Source organism: Lingula anatina, chromosome 6, assembly GCF_051362555.1.
Source record: "Lingula anatina isolate TDL-2025a chromosome 6, LinAna3.0, whole genome shotgun sequence".
Classification (NCBI taxonomy): Eukaryota; Metazoa; Brachiopoda; class Lingulata; order Lingulida; family Lingulidae; genus Lingula; species Lingula anatina.
The window spans coordinates 11,397,480-11,412,253 of NC_141772.1; the positions used below are offsets into that span (position 1 = coordinate 11,397,480).

General features: G+C 38.9%; 1 protein-coding gene across 1 annotated transcript; it reads right to left on the bottom strand.

The window, feature by feature from the left end:
• Positions 1–2,482: 2,482 nt before the first annotated feature.
• Positions 2,483–10,880, bottom strand: LOC106153419 (uncharacterized). The gene is made up of 4 exons (XM_013527344.2): positions 10,313–10,880; positions 5,178–6,066; positions 4,812–4,929; positions 2,483–4,558 (listed from the first exon to the last, which is right to left on the bottom strand). Exons 1-4 carry the CDS (start codon positions 10,497–10,499, stop codon positions 2,795–2,797), a joined length of 2,958 nt encoding a protein of 985 aa, XP_013382798.2. The 5' UTR covers positions 10,500–10,880; the 3' UTR covers positions 2,483–2,794.
• Between the last annotated feature and the right edge of the window lie 3,894 nt (positions 10,881–14,774).

Genomic DNA, 14,774 nt, shown 5'->3' on the forward strand with positions numbered 1-14,774 from the left:
AAAAGACGTAACAAGAAAGCAAGAGATAAACTGACAGTGGTTTAAAACTGATGACAATCCACTGACAAACCTGTGACATATATACACCGCATACTTTTTATACCACTTTGTAGAACCGCGTTAATACAATCTTTTACCAATAAATAAACTTAAAACTTTAAATAAGCATCTACTGTTTTGACCAGCCACCGTCCTTCTACGAACAAGATGCAGAGGTTACTTCCTGTTGTTGCAGTACATCGTACAGAAAATCGTGACAAAGCTTCATTGTTCAATATATTTCACAGAACAGTATGCCTTGTGTTTTCCTTTTGTAAATTAAAACGACATTCTGTCCTCTTTCTTCACAAAAAAGTACAGCTGTCACAAAAAAACGACGTTCACACACCGGGACTGGCAACCGTGACTAAAAGGCACTTCTTTTTTACAGGTTAACCGATGTTCTTTTGAAAAACCACACTTTGACATCGTACCCACCACAACAATCAACATTTGCGAACATATAAACATAGGCTGCCATCGTTTTAACCTTCCCTGATACTTATCATACTTATGATATCAAGAACACGGTGTCTTTGAAGACATATTAGAACTTAAAATTATACGTAGCTCTTTTTTTTTTGATTGAATCTTGCAAAGTACATTGGAATTTGCACCTCACGTAGTGGGAATCACATCGACTATGCTATTTATTGATATTTCAATTGAAGATTATTTTGTTAAAGATTTTTTATCGCAAATACAATTTAGCTGATATGTCCATACTTTCAGGATATCAAATACATATTACAGTTGTTGGCTTGTGGTCTCATTAGTTTACACTTTAACGGCCCAAGGCCTAAAAAGCGTCATGGATCAGAACCCTCTGATATGAGCCCCTGTAAATTAGCTAGATACTCCTGCGCTATCCATACAATCAAGAAATGACAGGTGCCTTTTTTCTATTGCAAAAAGGGATTGCAATCAAGCCACTCCTTCCTGTTGCCAGGTCTTATCCCGTGTAAGTTAAACCTGGTGTGAACAGAACCTCAGATCTGCTTCCTGTTGTGAAATCTTATCCCGTAGAAGTCAAACTTGATGAGAACAGGACATCAGATAGACAGTGATTATCAAGGTTCATCGGAGACATGTGGTCGATTTGGGTGCGTACAGGTGCCTCCGGACTGGTGATGCCTTGGCCATTACCTGCAGTTTTTCGTGTGATAGTACAGACTGGAATCCAAATGGCATTCCGCACCTTGCGTTCATGTGCTGTGGTAGGCTACTAGCAATTCATCATAACTTGGTTTTTAGGGTTAGATGCAAAGGTCATTGGAGTGTTGGGAGAAAATTGCAGTTCATCAGGGAAACTAATTTTAAGTTCTCTGGAGAGTAGAGAAGTACTGGGTATGGGAGAAAAAGGAAATAGATTTGCTGTGCACAGTCCACTGTTAATACAAAGGAGTCAATTTTTTTTAAATGTCAACAACTGTGTTCGCCTTTGAGTGTCATATTCACTCGATGAACCAGAGTAAACATCCTTAACCTTCAAACAGCGGTGCTGTTTTTACTGTATTTACTTTCACTTTCATTTTCCATCATCAATTACAGTAGGACATATATGCATTTGTATGAAGCATTAAAAGAATTAATAAATTCATTAATAAAAGCACAATGCGTCAATTTGTCCATTTTCCGAACAGTAAAAACTTTCCCACACCTTTTTTAACTGAGGTGAAAAACATATCACAGTGGACATTCCATTGCCCTTTAATGGTCCTGAAAGGGAACAGGTGATCATGATGTCATCGCAAATCACACGTATACATGGGTTAAATATGTCATTAGTCAACAGACGCTTTTTTCACGAGCACACTGGAAATGTAATTTAAATGACCAAGACATTAATGACATTGGTACAATACAAACGAGTGGCCTGTTCCAACCTCAGTCCCATTATCGTTAGCAGCATGGGTGTTGATTGGTCATTTTCTGGCCTTAATGAGCGTCATAATAATATACATACATGATCCATGATCAGACTTTAGAGATATATACAACAGACATTAAACATTCGAACGCATTGTTCGTATTGGCGTTGGCGAGACAGTGTTTGCCACATTGACACGCACCTGTTTTTGCTATGAGAAAAACCTTGAAACGATCAGGTCTTTGGTTCGTAGCTCCACATTTTACTCATCGCAGTATTGCTTGTTGGATTTTTGCACATAGCTTGTGGTTAAGCTTAATATTTTTTCTGAGCACACGAAACAGAGAAGTAAGTTAAATACACTCGTTAGCCGCATGCCTGGCGTGCCAAATAGAACAAATAAAGAACAATAGTGTAATCACCATTATCAAAACCCATCAACAGAATATCTCCACCTTGTAATTACAGGGTAGAAATAGAAAAGCACTGCAGGTCTAGACCACCTTGGTTCAATACCAAACAGTCAGTGACACCACACCCTGTTAGGGCATGAGAATGAAAAAATGGTGCAAATTCAATGTACTTTATATTTATTCCATTTTCACAACTATAACGTTGTTCATAAAACAACTGTCTCCCTGTGTGCAATCTCTCTTTTCTTTTAATGTATACGTTATTGAGAAAGTATGAAATACAAAAATAATCATAAAGAAAGGCGGTGAGGTGTCTCTAAAACAAATATATGTTTTAAAAGTATACAGATAGGCATGTTTTAAAAGTATACAGATAGGTATAAAAGAAAAGAAAAATCGAACCCGCATAGGATATTGCAACGTTTAAACAAGGGAATTAAATTCAGTATTCATCGAATAAATGTTTTAAAGACTATGAAATATTCATAAATCCATCATGGCTCAGGACGACAAGTTCCTGGTCACTAAATGGCGTCTCCACCAGACCGCTGTTCCTCGGTGTCCCAAACGGCGAGGAATCAAAGGACATTTCACAAAACTGGTCCTCGAACTGGCCGTCCCTGACCACCTTGGAGGCCCCGATATTAGCTTCGTGATACGGGTCCTCTTCGTTGAACATCATATTGGCACTTAACGTGTTCGAGTCACTTGAGACTCTGTTAATGTCTAATTGAGCAGGGTTTAGTAAGTTTTCATTTCGCGGATGGCCAGCCATTTGGGATGGTGATCGTACGCTATTTTTCCCGGCTTTAAATGTATTGCCACTTTCGTTTGAAGAGCGCGACTTTACACTGTTTTTGCCAGTCCTGTAAGTTACGCCACTCTCTCCAGAGGAGCGAGATTTCATGCTACTTTGTTCCTGGGGATAGGAAACCCCTCTTTTGCTTGATGAGTGCGATTTTATGCTGTGTTGATCGGGCTTATATAAAGCACCGCTCTCAGCGGGCAAACGCGATCTGATTCGGTTTTGCCCGGGCATAAGTGGATCGCTACCTTTCGGTGTTCTCACGCTCATGGGCTCGGTCTTTAATTTCTCGTTGCCTGGAGGGGCCCGAGATCTTACAGTGTGTGGCCCAGTCTTAGATGGTTTAGCCAGCCTTTTGGCTCCATTCATTATTGGACGCATTTTTATGTCTTTAACAGGAACTAACATTTCTGTCGAAGAAGTTATGGATTTATCCTCTGCGTTCAACAGAGAGAATTTGTAATGTCCGAAGGGTACTCCGTTTCTACTGTCATTACTACTGCCACGTGACTCACAGCGGGTTGCCCCATCCGGTTCCATGGAGTTCAATTCCGTGCAGGCGTAATGCGACTTTCTTCCTCCTTCTTTAAAAGCAGGCGGTTCTTCGAGCACCCTGTATGCATAATGCACGCTGCTGATAGGAGTGGAGCTGGTACTCTCTGGATTTGGGACTGAATTATTTGGACTATCGCCGGAGTCAGTGGCGTCCTCTGTGGTCTCATAGGAAGTTTCACCTTCGTCGTCGGAGTTTGGCCAGTCGTCGTAGATTGGTTCATCGCTACTTCCAAGAGAATATGGCGACACCTCCGAGTAGTCAAAGTTGGGGTCATTGTTGGTAGCGCCCCCTGTGTGAGCGTAACTGTACACTTGGTCGTTCAGACTTGGCCTTTGGTGTGGTTTCGAAGAAATGGCTGGCATTGTCAGGGAACGTCGTTTTGCCTCTCTGTCCTCAGCTCTTCTTCCGCGTGGACTGTTGTTCTTCCTCACTGTAGGGAGTGGCACGTGATGGTCTTGCTCCGCCGAGGGCATCATCCTCGTCGTGCTGCTAACTGTTCGGCAGTTAATACCACTGTCGCGATCGTCGTCCGTGTCTTCATGCTGCACGGTCACTGGAATCGGCGGCAACGGACCAGTTCGTCGACCAACGGTACCTTTATTCCTACGAGTCCGGCTCGACGCTGGGCTTGGATAGTCCACCCTTTTTAATAAATTGGCCCCGGTGACCGTGCCCGCTCTTCTGTGGTTTGAGTTCCACCCTGGTCTGAGGACGGGCCGCTGTTGCATCGTCCACCCGCTGATGGTGCCCGCGCGTGCGTTGATGTTGACTCTTCGAGCCATTCCCGGTGGTGGTCTCATTCTTGGAGATTGCCGAGCGGCGATGGTGCCGTTACTGATTGTGCTGATGTCCGCCATTCTCAATGCCTCGTTATGCTGCAATATATATAGAAGTTGGGGGTTCAGTTTCATAAAAAAAACACGTTTATACATTTTGTCTAACAAATGCAGTGAATATTGTATGCAAATCGTTTTATTATAAATCGCGATGCAAAAATTTCATTTTAATGCTAATTGCAACCTTATGATATTCGCATTTTTTGCAAAAAAAAATTTAATGGCCTCAATCTATAACCATTTTATACCTCTGGGTCATGCGTAATGAAACGGAGGAACACGAAAAACTCACCATTCTCGCCTCGTCAATCTCTTGGTAGAGGCCCATGTTGCTAGGACTGTAATGGCCGTTGTCAGATACAGGGTGACGTCTTTTCATGTTATACATCTCGATCTGCATCCTCTTAAAACTAAAACAAACAGACGAATACCATTAGAAATTCTCGAAACAGAGGTTCCTTTTTAAAATTAATGTATTATTTGCGTTCAGATTAATATTATGTACATCATTTAATACTGCAAAGTGTAAAACTAAAAAATTCCAAGTCAAATCCATCTTTTTGACATAGGCATGCTTTTGTAACTGAAAAGCTCAAACCAACAATACCGGCAAAACCAATAACACCGACAAAACAAATGAAATGTGAGCGGTACTCACGAAGATCTGGGTTTTCTCACGCTCCGTTTTCTGCAGATGCACCACGCACAAATGGCGACCGTGCAGCAGATCAGCAGGAACCCCAGACCACTAAGAACGGCGACCAAGATCTCAATCACGTGTCTCTGGTGGTAGGGGTCCAAGTCGTCATGGTGACCGGCACCTCCGGCACCCATCGTGTAAACTGACGTTGGTATGGTAGCAGGTGTGGTTGCCATGGCGTTTGATTTTTGGGTCGTTTTCTTGGCGGACCCGGTTGTAAATGTCCCCCTACTTGTTGTTTTGGTACCTAAGACCGTTGAGTTTGGGGGAAGATAGTTCTTGAATTGGTCGTAGTACAAAGGGTATCGAGGTTTTGGGTACTGCGGGTAGTACACGGGCTTCCGATGAGGTTTCGACGGCGGTTTTACGGTCACTGGAGTCGTCGAGGTATAGTTCAAAGGGCCCAATGTAGTGGACGTCTTAAATTGGTCAAAAAATACTACACCTGGTTTGGTTGTAGTTCTTATAGTTTCGGTTGTTGGTTTTTTCGTCGTTGTAACTGCTGTTGTTGTCGTTGTTGTTGAAGGCGCCACAGTTGTAAGTGTTGTTGTTGCAGGTGTTGTTGTTGTTTTTGTCGTCGTCGTTGTGGGTTCTGGAGTTGGCTTTAACGTTGACGTCGATGTCGGTGTGGCAACTGTTGTCGCGGCAGCCGCAGCTTTCTTTTCATCAAGACATTGGCGTAAGGAGCTCACGGAGCACGTTGAGCGGAGGGAGTTGAACGCCGTGCCGGCCGGACAGCTTCTCTTGATCCAGCGGTTAAAGACGCACTCGAAGTACTGAGTACACTCGTCCACGTCCCCGCACAGCAGTCCTACGACGTTGGTGGCACAATGGCGGCTGCAGGAGTCTGGAAATATATTTTGATTTATTTTTCACTGTATTATTATTATTATTATTTGCAAAACGCGGCTCTCACATAGCATTTACAGTAAAATATAAATAGCTATTCGTAATTGCCAACAGGACTACCCAGTAAAATTTAACATACGCACAATTGTATATCACCCACCGTTTTAGAAGTGAACGTGAGGTCTTTGTACAGTTTGCACCTTGTCCCTTTCAAGGTGTCTTATCTCAACGTTTAAACAGAATATACACATTTCTCTCGAGAATATTTTCTTTTCTGTATTTTGCAGTGCTACTTAAATGAAAATATACACGGAATATATATCCATAGATATTTTTTCATTCAGAATATGATTTTTTTCGTTCGAAATCTGGTACTCCGTGTAAGCTACGTCAAAGGCTAACGTGTTTGGACACTGTACAGAAGATAAAACTGACAAAACAATGAGTCCACAGTGATGAAATGCAGCTTGTCATTCCAGCCAGTGATTATTGCACTAGCTATAGTAAAGCGAAACTGTAAACATCCCTACAAAATCTTTGTTTTATAACCACTAGCTATCCCCTCCTCTGGATGAAAGAACTTGCAGTAGGCTTCTCAAAAGTTGGCTGCAATTCTTCTAAAGCAGGTGTATTTATGCGCGGTGGGTTAGTGCCATTTAAAATGTCATCTTAACATTCAACGGCATTAATTTTATTCATTGGCTTATAAAATAGAATTCTGGCAGTGATTCACACCAACTCAGAGGGAAAAAAATAAGAATGAGTTATGTAGCAAAGATGACACTGTTGGATGTGTTTTCATTTTTCTATTAATTGTCTTGAAGACTTGGTGTCGCGTGTATCTTTCAAATACGGAAATTGATATCATTTTAATTTCCCCTCTTCCACAATACTTTACCTATATGGGCTAATGGGTGGCTGTCATATTGCAAATGACTTTTTCATGGGTCACGCTCGCTTGCGGTCTCAGGTAGATGAGGTAAGACATTTGTAGCTAATGTGCTTCATGTTTGGAGAAACATGCCTAATGCGATTTAGGTTCGAAAATTTATTACTTTTTTAGTCTCCGAATGCTTTTCATCATTTAAGACGCCAGCTACTATTTGTTGTTGTTTGTTTCTTTCTTTCTTTCTTTCTTTCTTTCTTCCTTTTTTTTTTTTTTTTTTTTGTTCTCTTTGTTGCGTTAGATATCCTCTTCGTTATACTGTCATATGACTTGTTCCTGTAATTTTTAATATCATACATGATAATCTTCGAAGAAACAAATAAAAATACCACTCATCAATACTCGCGTTAGGTGTGCATAATTACGATATTTTATCTTCTCGAGCGGACACGCGTTTTACTTGCAAGCGATGGAGAGTTAAATGTGATCTATATCTTTGAACCTTTCAATCCGTTCATCTTCTGGTTTTCTTTTCTAAAACAAAAGTTATACAGATAAACCGTGTATACAGTTCTGCTACTGTCAACTCCCACAGTAAGATAAATATGTAAACTGCATATAAACGACGTGTTACACCACAGCGTGTTGCGTGCCTGTGGCCCATTAGCTGAAGTTTATACCAAAGACCATTGTAATTACTGACGAAAATCTGGTCCTATGCATATTGCCTCGGTCATTCATCGCTCCACTTGTAATAAAGAGAGTACCAAACCAAGTTCAGAATAAAAACAAAGGTTTTGTTTCTTATACTTGGAAATAATTTAGGCTTAATGCTGTCTTTTCGGAATAACGGGATGTTGAAGCAGAAGACAGAAACAGGCAGTGCGTTCAGAGATTTGACAATAGTTCATTAAGTCCACTACCTTTTGGATCAAAGTTCAGTTGTAAATGAATTATAATGTCACAGAAACTAAATTGTGGCTCCTATCAGCCCATTTACTTTACCTATATAGGAGCTCGAAAAGTTAACTGTGTTCATTTTTCCCTAAGTGGTTCCATTTCTAAACTATAAAATACAAAACATGTTGTCTAAACGAACGTTTACTTTTTCTTATTTTGCAAAACGGCGTTCCTTTGCACATTTCAATGTGGGTGCATCGACTAGTAGGTCTGAACACGAAATTTTTTTTTACATTTCATGGCTGACACATTGTACGCATAAATATTCAATTCCATGGTCTCTCTCTCTCTCTCTCTCTCTCTCTCTCTCTCTCACCTCACAGTCAACGTCTTGCTGTAATCTAAACTGTTGTAGCTTTTATGGAAGACGATATAACGCCATATTTACTTAAATATATATAATTATAAAAGCTGTAATTAATGGGCACAATCTAACAGTAATGCAATACGCATAATTTGCCGTAAATTAGCAGGGAAGGTGACAGGTACGAGATATTTGCCAGGAAAAGGCGGAATTCCTAATTAATTAGTCCTAATATTCTTACAATAAGGCACCGTTTTCGGAAGTTGGCTATGAATTTATAATTGATCACGTTCACTTACACCTGCCCTCTCTCTCTCTCTCTCTCTCTCTCTCTGCGCGCGTGTGCGTCAGCGTGCGTGTGTTTGTATGTGTGAAAACAAATAATAATAAGCATACTAAACAGTGTTTCACATCTCCAAGCTTGATCTACTATTATTTAAAGAAAAAAAAACGCATGAATTGACACTGTCTGTCACAGTAATGCCATTATCTCTCTGGCTATCTCGTCGTATTTGTGCTGAAAACAGGAAATATGATAAAACATGACACTTCCCTCCCATATATTCCATTCATAAAGTGGAAAAGGAAATACAGTTATAGATATGTTTTGACATATCCTGCTATTTTGTCAGGTAAACTTCATTTGACACCCAAATGGCTCACGACAGGATCATGCGGTGAAATCGTCTCATGAGTCACTGACTACTGTGCCATATAAGAGACGGGCCGTGCTAGGGTTTAGTCATGGGGTCAGATTGGGAAGTTTCGAAATTTGCGAGCAACAACCATTCATGAATTTCATATAAGTCAGCAAATTGTTCTTGGCAAAATGCTATTATTTTATTATTATTATAGTGCCACCCAATTCAAAAGCCACTCCCGCATCATTTTGGGTGATAATCTAAGAAATTTTAAGTATTTCCTTATGTTTTATAGGCAAAGGCAGCGTTTACAAGATACCTTATAAAATAATTTTGATTGCATTTTAGATATTCCTTCCTAAATGCCAAATTATCCCTCTGTCCTTTCCATCCACTTAAAACAATGGTCCTAAACGTGATTTTCTAACCTAATTTTGACATTAGTGAGCTCATCTCGCTACCAGTCTTAGATGTCTTAGTCTGAGTCTTAGATTCCAGAGTACCCACCACAACTTATTCTGTTTATCATAGGTTTTCAAAAAATTATATACTTTAAGCCATATAATGCTAATTAGTCACAAAACTTTATTTTATTTTTTGTATGAAATCGTCTCCTTTGTTTTGAACATATTTATTCATTTCCTTTATAGATTGTATTCCGCATTATATTAGTGTTAACACAAGCCATGACAGAACCTGCACCTAGTACGGCGGAGAGAGTGTGGTCTCATACCCACTCCTTTTCAGGCTCTCACCATCTAAACTAATGTGTCTTATTTGTCATCCTGTCTTGGTCTACTGCGTTGGATTTAAACTGGTTGCCCCAACACTGCCCACGGTATTTGGCATAATGTTAGTAAATTTTGAAATACATCTAACGCGATCATCTTATTCCAATTTAACGTACATGACACTGCGCCGGTATGTCTTGTTTTGATGGCGTATAAAAGTTCGTTTTCACATAACGCTACAAGTGGAAGTGCTGTGTTAAAAAACAGATTGACAGTCAACCTGCCTGTGTGAGGTGAAATAAAAAAACTGCCACTCATTATTGCTTTCTAAATAATAATTAAAAACTTCATGGCATGTGGTGAAATGAGAGTATATGTACTTCTGTAGGCTTGCAAAACGTTTGTTATTGACCGTCACATTGTACAGCGAATGTTTGATAATTAGTTTGACATACTGTAAAATAATAAGCTATGACTTTCTCCAGTATGGCACACCTGTCAGTATAACATTGTCATCATATGTCGCACAGTCTAACCCACCTTTAATGACCATTTTGTACGTAAGATCAGATAAATGATGTTATGAAAAAAATACTGTCAGAATGCGACATATGTCAAGACATTGGCATGTGTCCTGGCCTCAAATAACTGTCTCTGAGGTATCACAACAACAACAACATAATGTATATGTTAACAGTGTACCACCTGTGCTATTGTCTTACCTTCTATCACCGCCTCTGACGTGTGAAAACACAACAAAACAATAATAAACACCACGCATATCCCCAAAATCTCCCCGGGCCGCTCCTTGTCACGACGGGCACGAGACGCCATGGCGGTCATCCCGAGCACTCGTTTCGTCTTGTTGCCCCGGTCTCGCACGAGAAGGTACTCGGTGAGGATGAACATTAACCGAGGCGTGGAGTCCCCAGCGCCTCCAAGCTGGTAGATTAAAGTCACAGATATGCAAAAACGACTTGAAAAACTCAGCTGGGTATCATCCGAGTTGTACCGCGATGATCAGTGCTTTTTAGGCCTGTCGCATCTTTGCGGGTAAAAGTCCCTTTATGGTTTATTTCTCCTGTCAGATCTTACTCGAGTTAGTTTTGAAAATAAAAATGGCGAGTTTAGTTCATATATAGACTTCACTCCAGCTTGAAAACGCACCGACTGATACAGAATCAATTCAAGACAATGGGGCTCTGTTAACGACCGCGGTACGCACGATGAAAACGATCAAGCGCTGTAATTACGGGTGCCGCGCGACTCCGCCGGCCTCTTCGCTCCATGTTTGACTCACTTGCATGTTATCGCGTGGTTATCGTCGGGGGCGTCATGGCTGCCTAGCGTGTGATGGTAGATACATCATGCTTTACAGCGACTTTTCCGCGACAGAAACAAAACTTTTGGAGACCATCTAATCAAGACCGCGTCACCGCCAATTGAAAGTGTTGGCACCTTTTTGGTGTAATTTAATTGAAATTTCTTCAAACACGCCAACTAGTTATATGAAAAGGTCAAATCTTTTTTTTTTTCTTTTGCTCAAATATTTCGCTGGCAGATCTAGTCAATGAAAAAGGTGGGGTTTGGTTAGTGCGGTAATTGTAGTAGGGGGAACGAAAACATTTTGGTCGATCTCATTCGGTTTTTTATAAATATATGTTTACTCGGTTACAAAAACAGGGTCATGGGAAGTTTTGTTAACAAAAAATCCGTCCTCAATACTCGCTTATTTAGCGGAAATCCCAGACTAGAATATTTCCGTGCCAACCACAACAACTGTAGTTTATCTAACGTTTCCTTTTATGGAACTTGTATTCTTAGTATGCTATCTGCGTTTTTCTACTTAGATAGATTTGCAAATAATAATAATAATAATAATAATAATAATAATAATAATAATAATAATAATAAATAAATAAATAAATAAAAAAACATTAAAAAGTAATAAAATAATTTGAAGATGGTATTAATTTTTAGACAGGAGCTGATTTAATTTATATTATTCTTGCTATTCTAAAATTTCTCTTGGCGTATTTCATATATTCCCTTTTTTGACTTGTATCGATACGAAGTGAAATATCTTTATTGGCCTGTTTGTCTTCACCTTCTTCCTCTTCATCTGATATACGCATCTTCATTTTGAAGCACATATAACTGGTTATTATTTACTCATATTTCGCGACCATTCCTTTCTTTGTTTCCCCATTTATCTACAAGTATTTTATCAGTCTCGCCAGATCATGTGGATTTGGTGATAAAATCATTGAGAAGTACAAATTAATGTGGCAACAACATCAAAATCATGACGCACAGCCTAGTAGACTAGAACATTACCCAAGGCATGTAGTCCCCGTGATCAAAACCAAAGGTTGATAAAATTGATGAGAAACAAATAAAGCCATTCACACGGGGCCACCGTCGTACAAGTTTAGGATATGCAGATAGCAGGATAGTCTCGCGGGTGGACGGGAAATAGCGTGACCTTAGCTATCACGTGTCACCAATAGAAGCCATCAAACGCTTTGTCAAGGGGCAATGTTTGCGATTAATGGGAAGATAGGTAACAAATGAATGTTTAGGGAAGAGGTGTGAAGGCTTAAAAGATGTTGGACACGTATAATTAGTGGTGATCTCGCGTTTAAGGATGGGATTAGATTAAACTAAGTTATCTATTTCTTCCATCTAAATAACTAGCCACACCTTGAGGCAGCCTCCTTACTAAACAAAATGTTGGCGTGATATTTCCGATTACGATCGATTTCATGAAGTAGGCCTACTGTGCTTTGACACCTTCCTGTAGATAGGGCAAGCGTGTTTAAATTGTTTATTTATGCATATTCATATAAAAGAAAGAAAAAGCGATCACGACTGTTATCTTGTCTATGTAAGTGCATCAAGTTTGGTCCGGGTCTTGGACCAGTACACGCACGGGGAATATTTCCAATATTTCCAATAACCCCAAAAGTGGTCCATAGGCGTACAAAGGGAGGCCTCACTTTACAAAAATTGACAAAAAAAAAAAAAAATACTCAGTGATGATAATCATAATCGACACCCAGAAACTGCGATTAATGAGATTCCCGTGAAAAAATATTATGAGAACTAATCTGAGCTGTGAGCCGTTCAAACCACAAACCAACGTAGCAAGTATAGCTGTATAACATTTTACAGTCTGGTTCGTCGGTTGAATTTAAGGACGCTCTCTCATATTTAAGATTTCATATTTCTGCCCTAGCGATTTTGATTAAAATTGTAAGACAAAATCTTCTTACCATATGAGTAAAAAATATGAAAAAAAAATTGGGGGTCACCACGCTCGTTTTCGAGAGGTGGCGTCCCGAAAAACGCTACGTTTATTACATTGCGTTATATGGGGATTTTGCCAAAATGCCCTTAATTTTGCTGAAAAATGCAAAAATAAAAAATTCTGCCCTAGCGATTTTAATTTTATGTGGATATGTTATAGATCTTGGTAGACCTCAAAGAAATTTACAAAAAAATTTGTACCACACCATGCTTGTTTTTGAGCCAGGGCTGCTTGAACATCGATTTTTATCAAATTTACATAGGAATCAATGGAAATTTCCAAGCAAATTTAAATAAATGTGTTTTGTATCGTGGGTTTTTTAACTCATACATTTATTTTGCTTCCATGAAAATTATATTTATACTTCTCTGCATCAGCTAACCAAATTTCATAAAGTTTGCTTATCCCATTCATAATAAATAGATATTAATGTTGAAAGTATCAGTTGGATTTCAGTATGCCTCATGGAATGCCGCCATATTGGATTTTTCATAGGCTGGACCTACAAGCACATGTATCAATCTCTTGTGACTTTTATCTTCCTATTCCTTTTTTCTTACTGTTTTATACATTTTTAACATTGAGATAGCTTGATAGATTGTTTGCTTTGTATATTTTAATATACATTGTTTAAACAATGTATCAATTTCTTACTACTGGTACGTTACATGTAGCCATATTTCTTGACAAACGTGCTTTGGAAACTAGGTGGCAAAAAAGTTAGAATATTCGTCTAAAGACATCTTTTGGTTATCAGTTTATTTCGATTTCATATTATATTTACAACATGAAATCAAATAAATATATATAATAAATATTCATACATTTTTAAAATTTAGGCATTAAAGACATCCTACATGCATTTTTCTTATTACTTTATACATTCTGTTACTCTTTTTTGTGTTTAGATTAATTTTACATATAGAAGACAATAAAGACCATCTAGACTTCTTTGAAATGACATGTGCAAATGCTGATATATTAACCACGACATCTTGATTTTCCCCCTAAACATGAAGAAATTATTATTATAAACTAGGTATTATGTAGAATTTGCTAAAGGTTGAACACAGGATTTTGTTAATTGAATGGGATGAAATAAAAAATCAGAAAAAAAGGATTTTCTTCACTTTCATCATTGCAAAAATTAACAAAATTTTGTAACTCAAGACTATCTTTTAATGCATTATGGGCTGAATAATTTCTGTGAAGTAATAAATTTACAAACTAAAGTCTCTTGTTTATGATTGGGTAAATTAGGATAAAGTTGGAATAAAGTACACTTTATCTTCTAAAATATACTGTTTATTTTCCTAGCATCAAAAAAGTATTGCATGTATCTGCATAAAAACCCTTGGTCCTCTGTTGTGTGTTTTATGGTTTTGTCCATTTGCACTTTAACAAAACCATTACAAGAATGACGTCGCAACACGCCAGGCGGGTGCACACCGGTTGCATCTTTTCTGGAGAGCTGAAAATCGCACTGTTTGCAGGTCATATTGTTCAATAACATATTTAAATCAACAACAAAACGCCATGAGTCTAATTATTTTAACTTATTGTGAAAGGAGAGAATTGTTTTCAGCATACAAATCACGGTAACTTGGCCCTGGGTGATCGGAAACCAATGCTGAAGAAGGCAATGTCTTGTTGCACACATCGTAACCATATGACAAACCTCCGCAATACACTTTGTGGTCAAAATACAAGCCCTTGTGAATGTTTTCCGTGAGATAAGATCATGTCACTGCTATACAAGCCTTACTAAAACGCTCTTTTCAATCCCTTCTTCGCGTAACTTCTTACATGCGGTATTTGTAAACAAAGTCGCAAGTGGGTACTTTACGTCGTAAAAGACCAAGCGTTCACTCATA

Bases quoted from the DNA above. Each gene is read 5' to 3' on its own strand.
- LOC106153419 (XM_013527344.2), bottom strand. From the start codon at position 10,499: ATGTTCATCCTCACCGAGTACCTTCTCGTGCGAGACCGGGGCAACAAG. The intron at 6,067-10,312 runs GTAAGACAATAG...ATATATTTCCAG, and splicing joins GTCAGAGGCGGTGATAGAAG to ACTCCTGCAGCCGCCATTGT. The intron at 4,559-4,811 runs GTGAGTTTTTCG...TATATATTGCAG, and splicing joins AGATTGACGAGGCGAGAATG to CATAACGAGGCATTGAGAAT.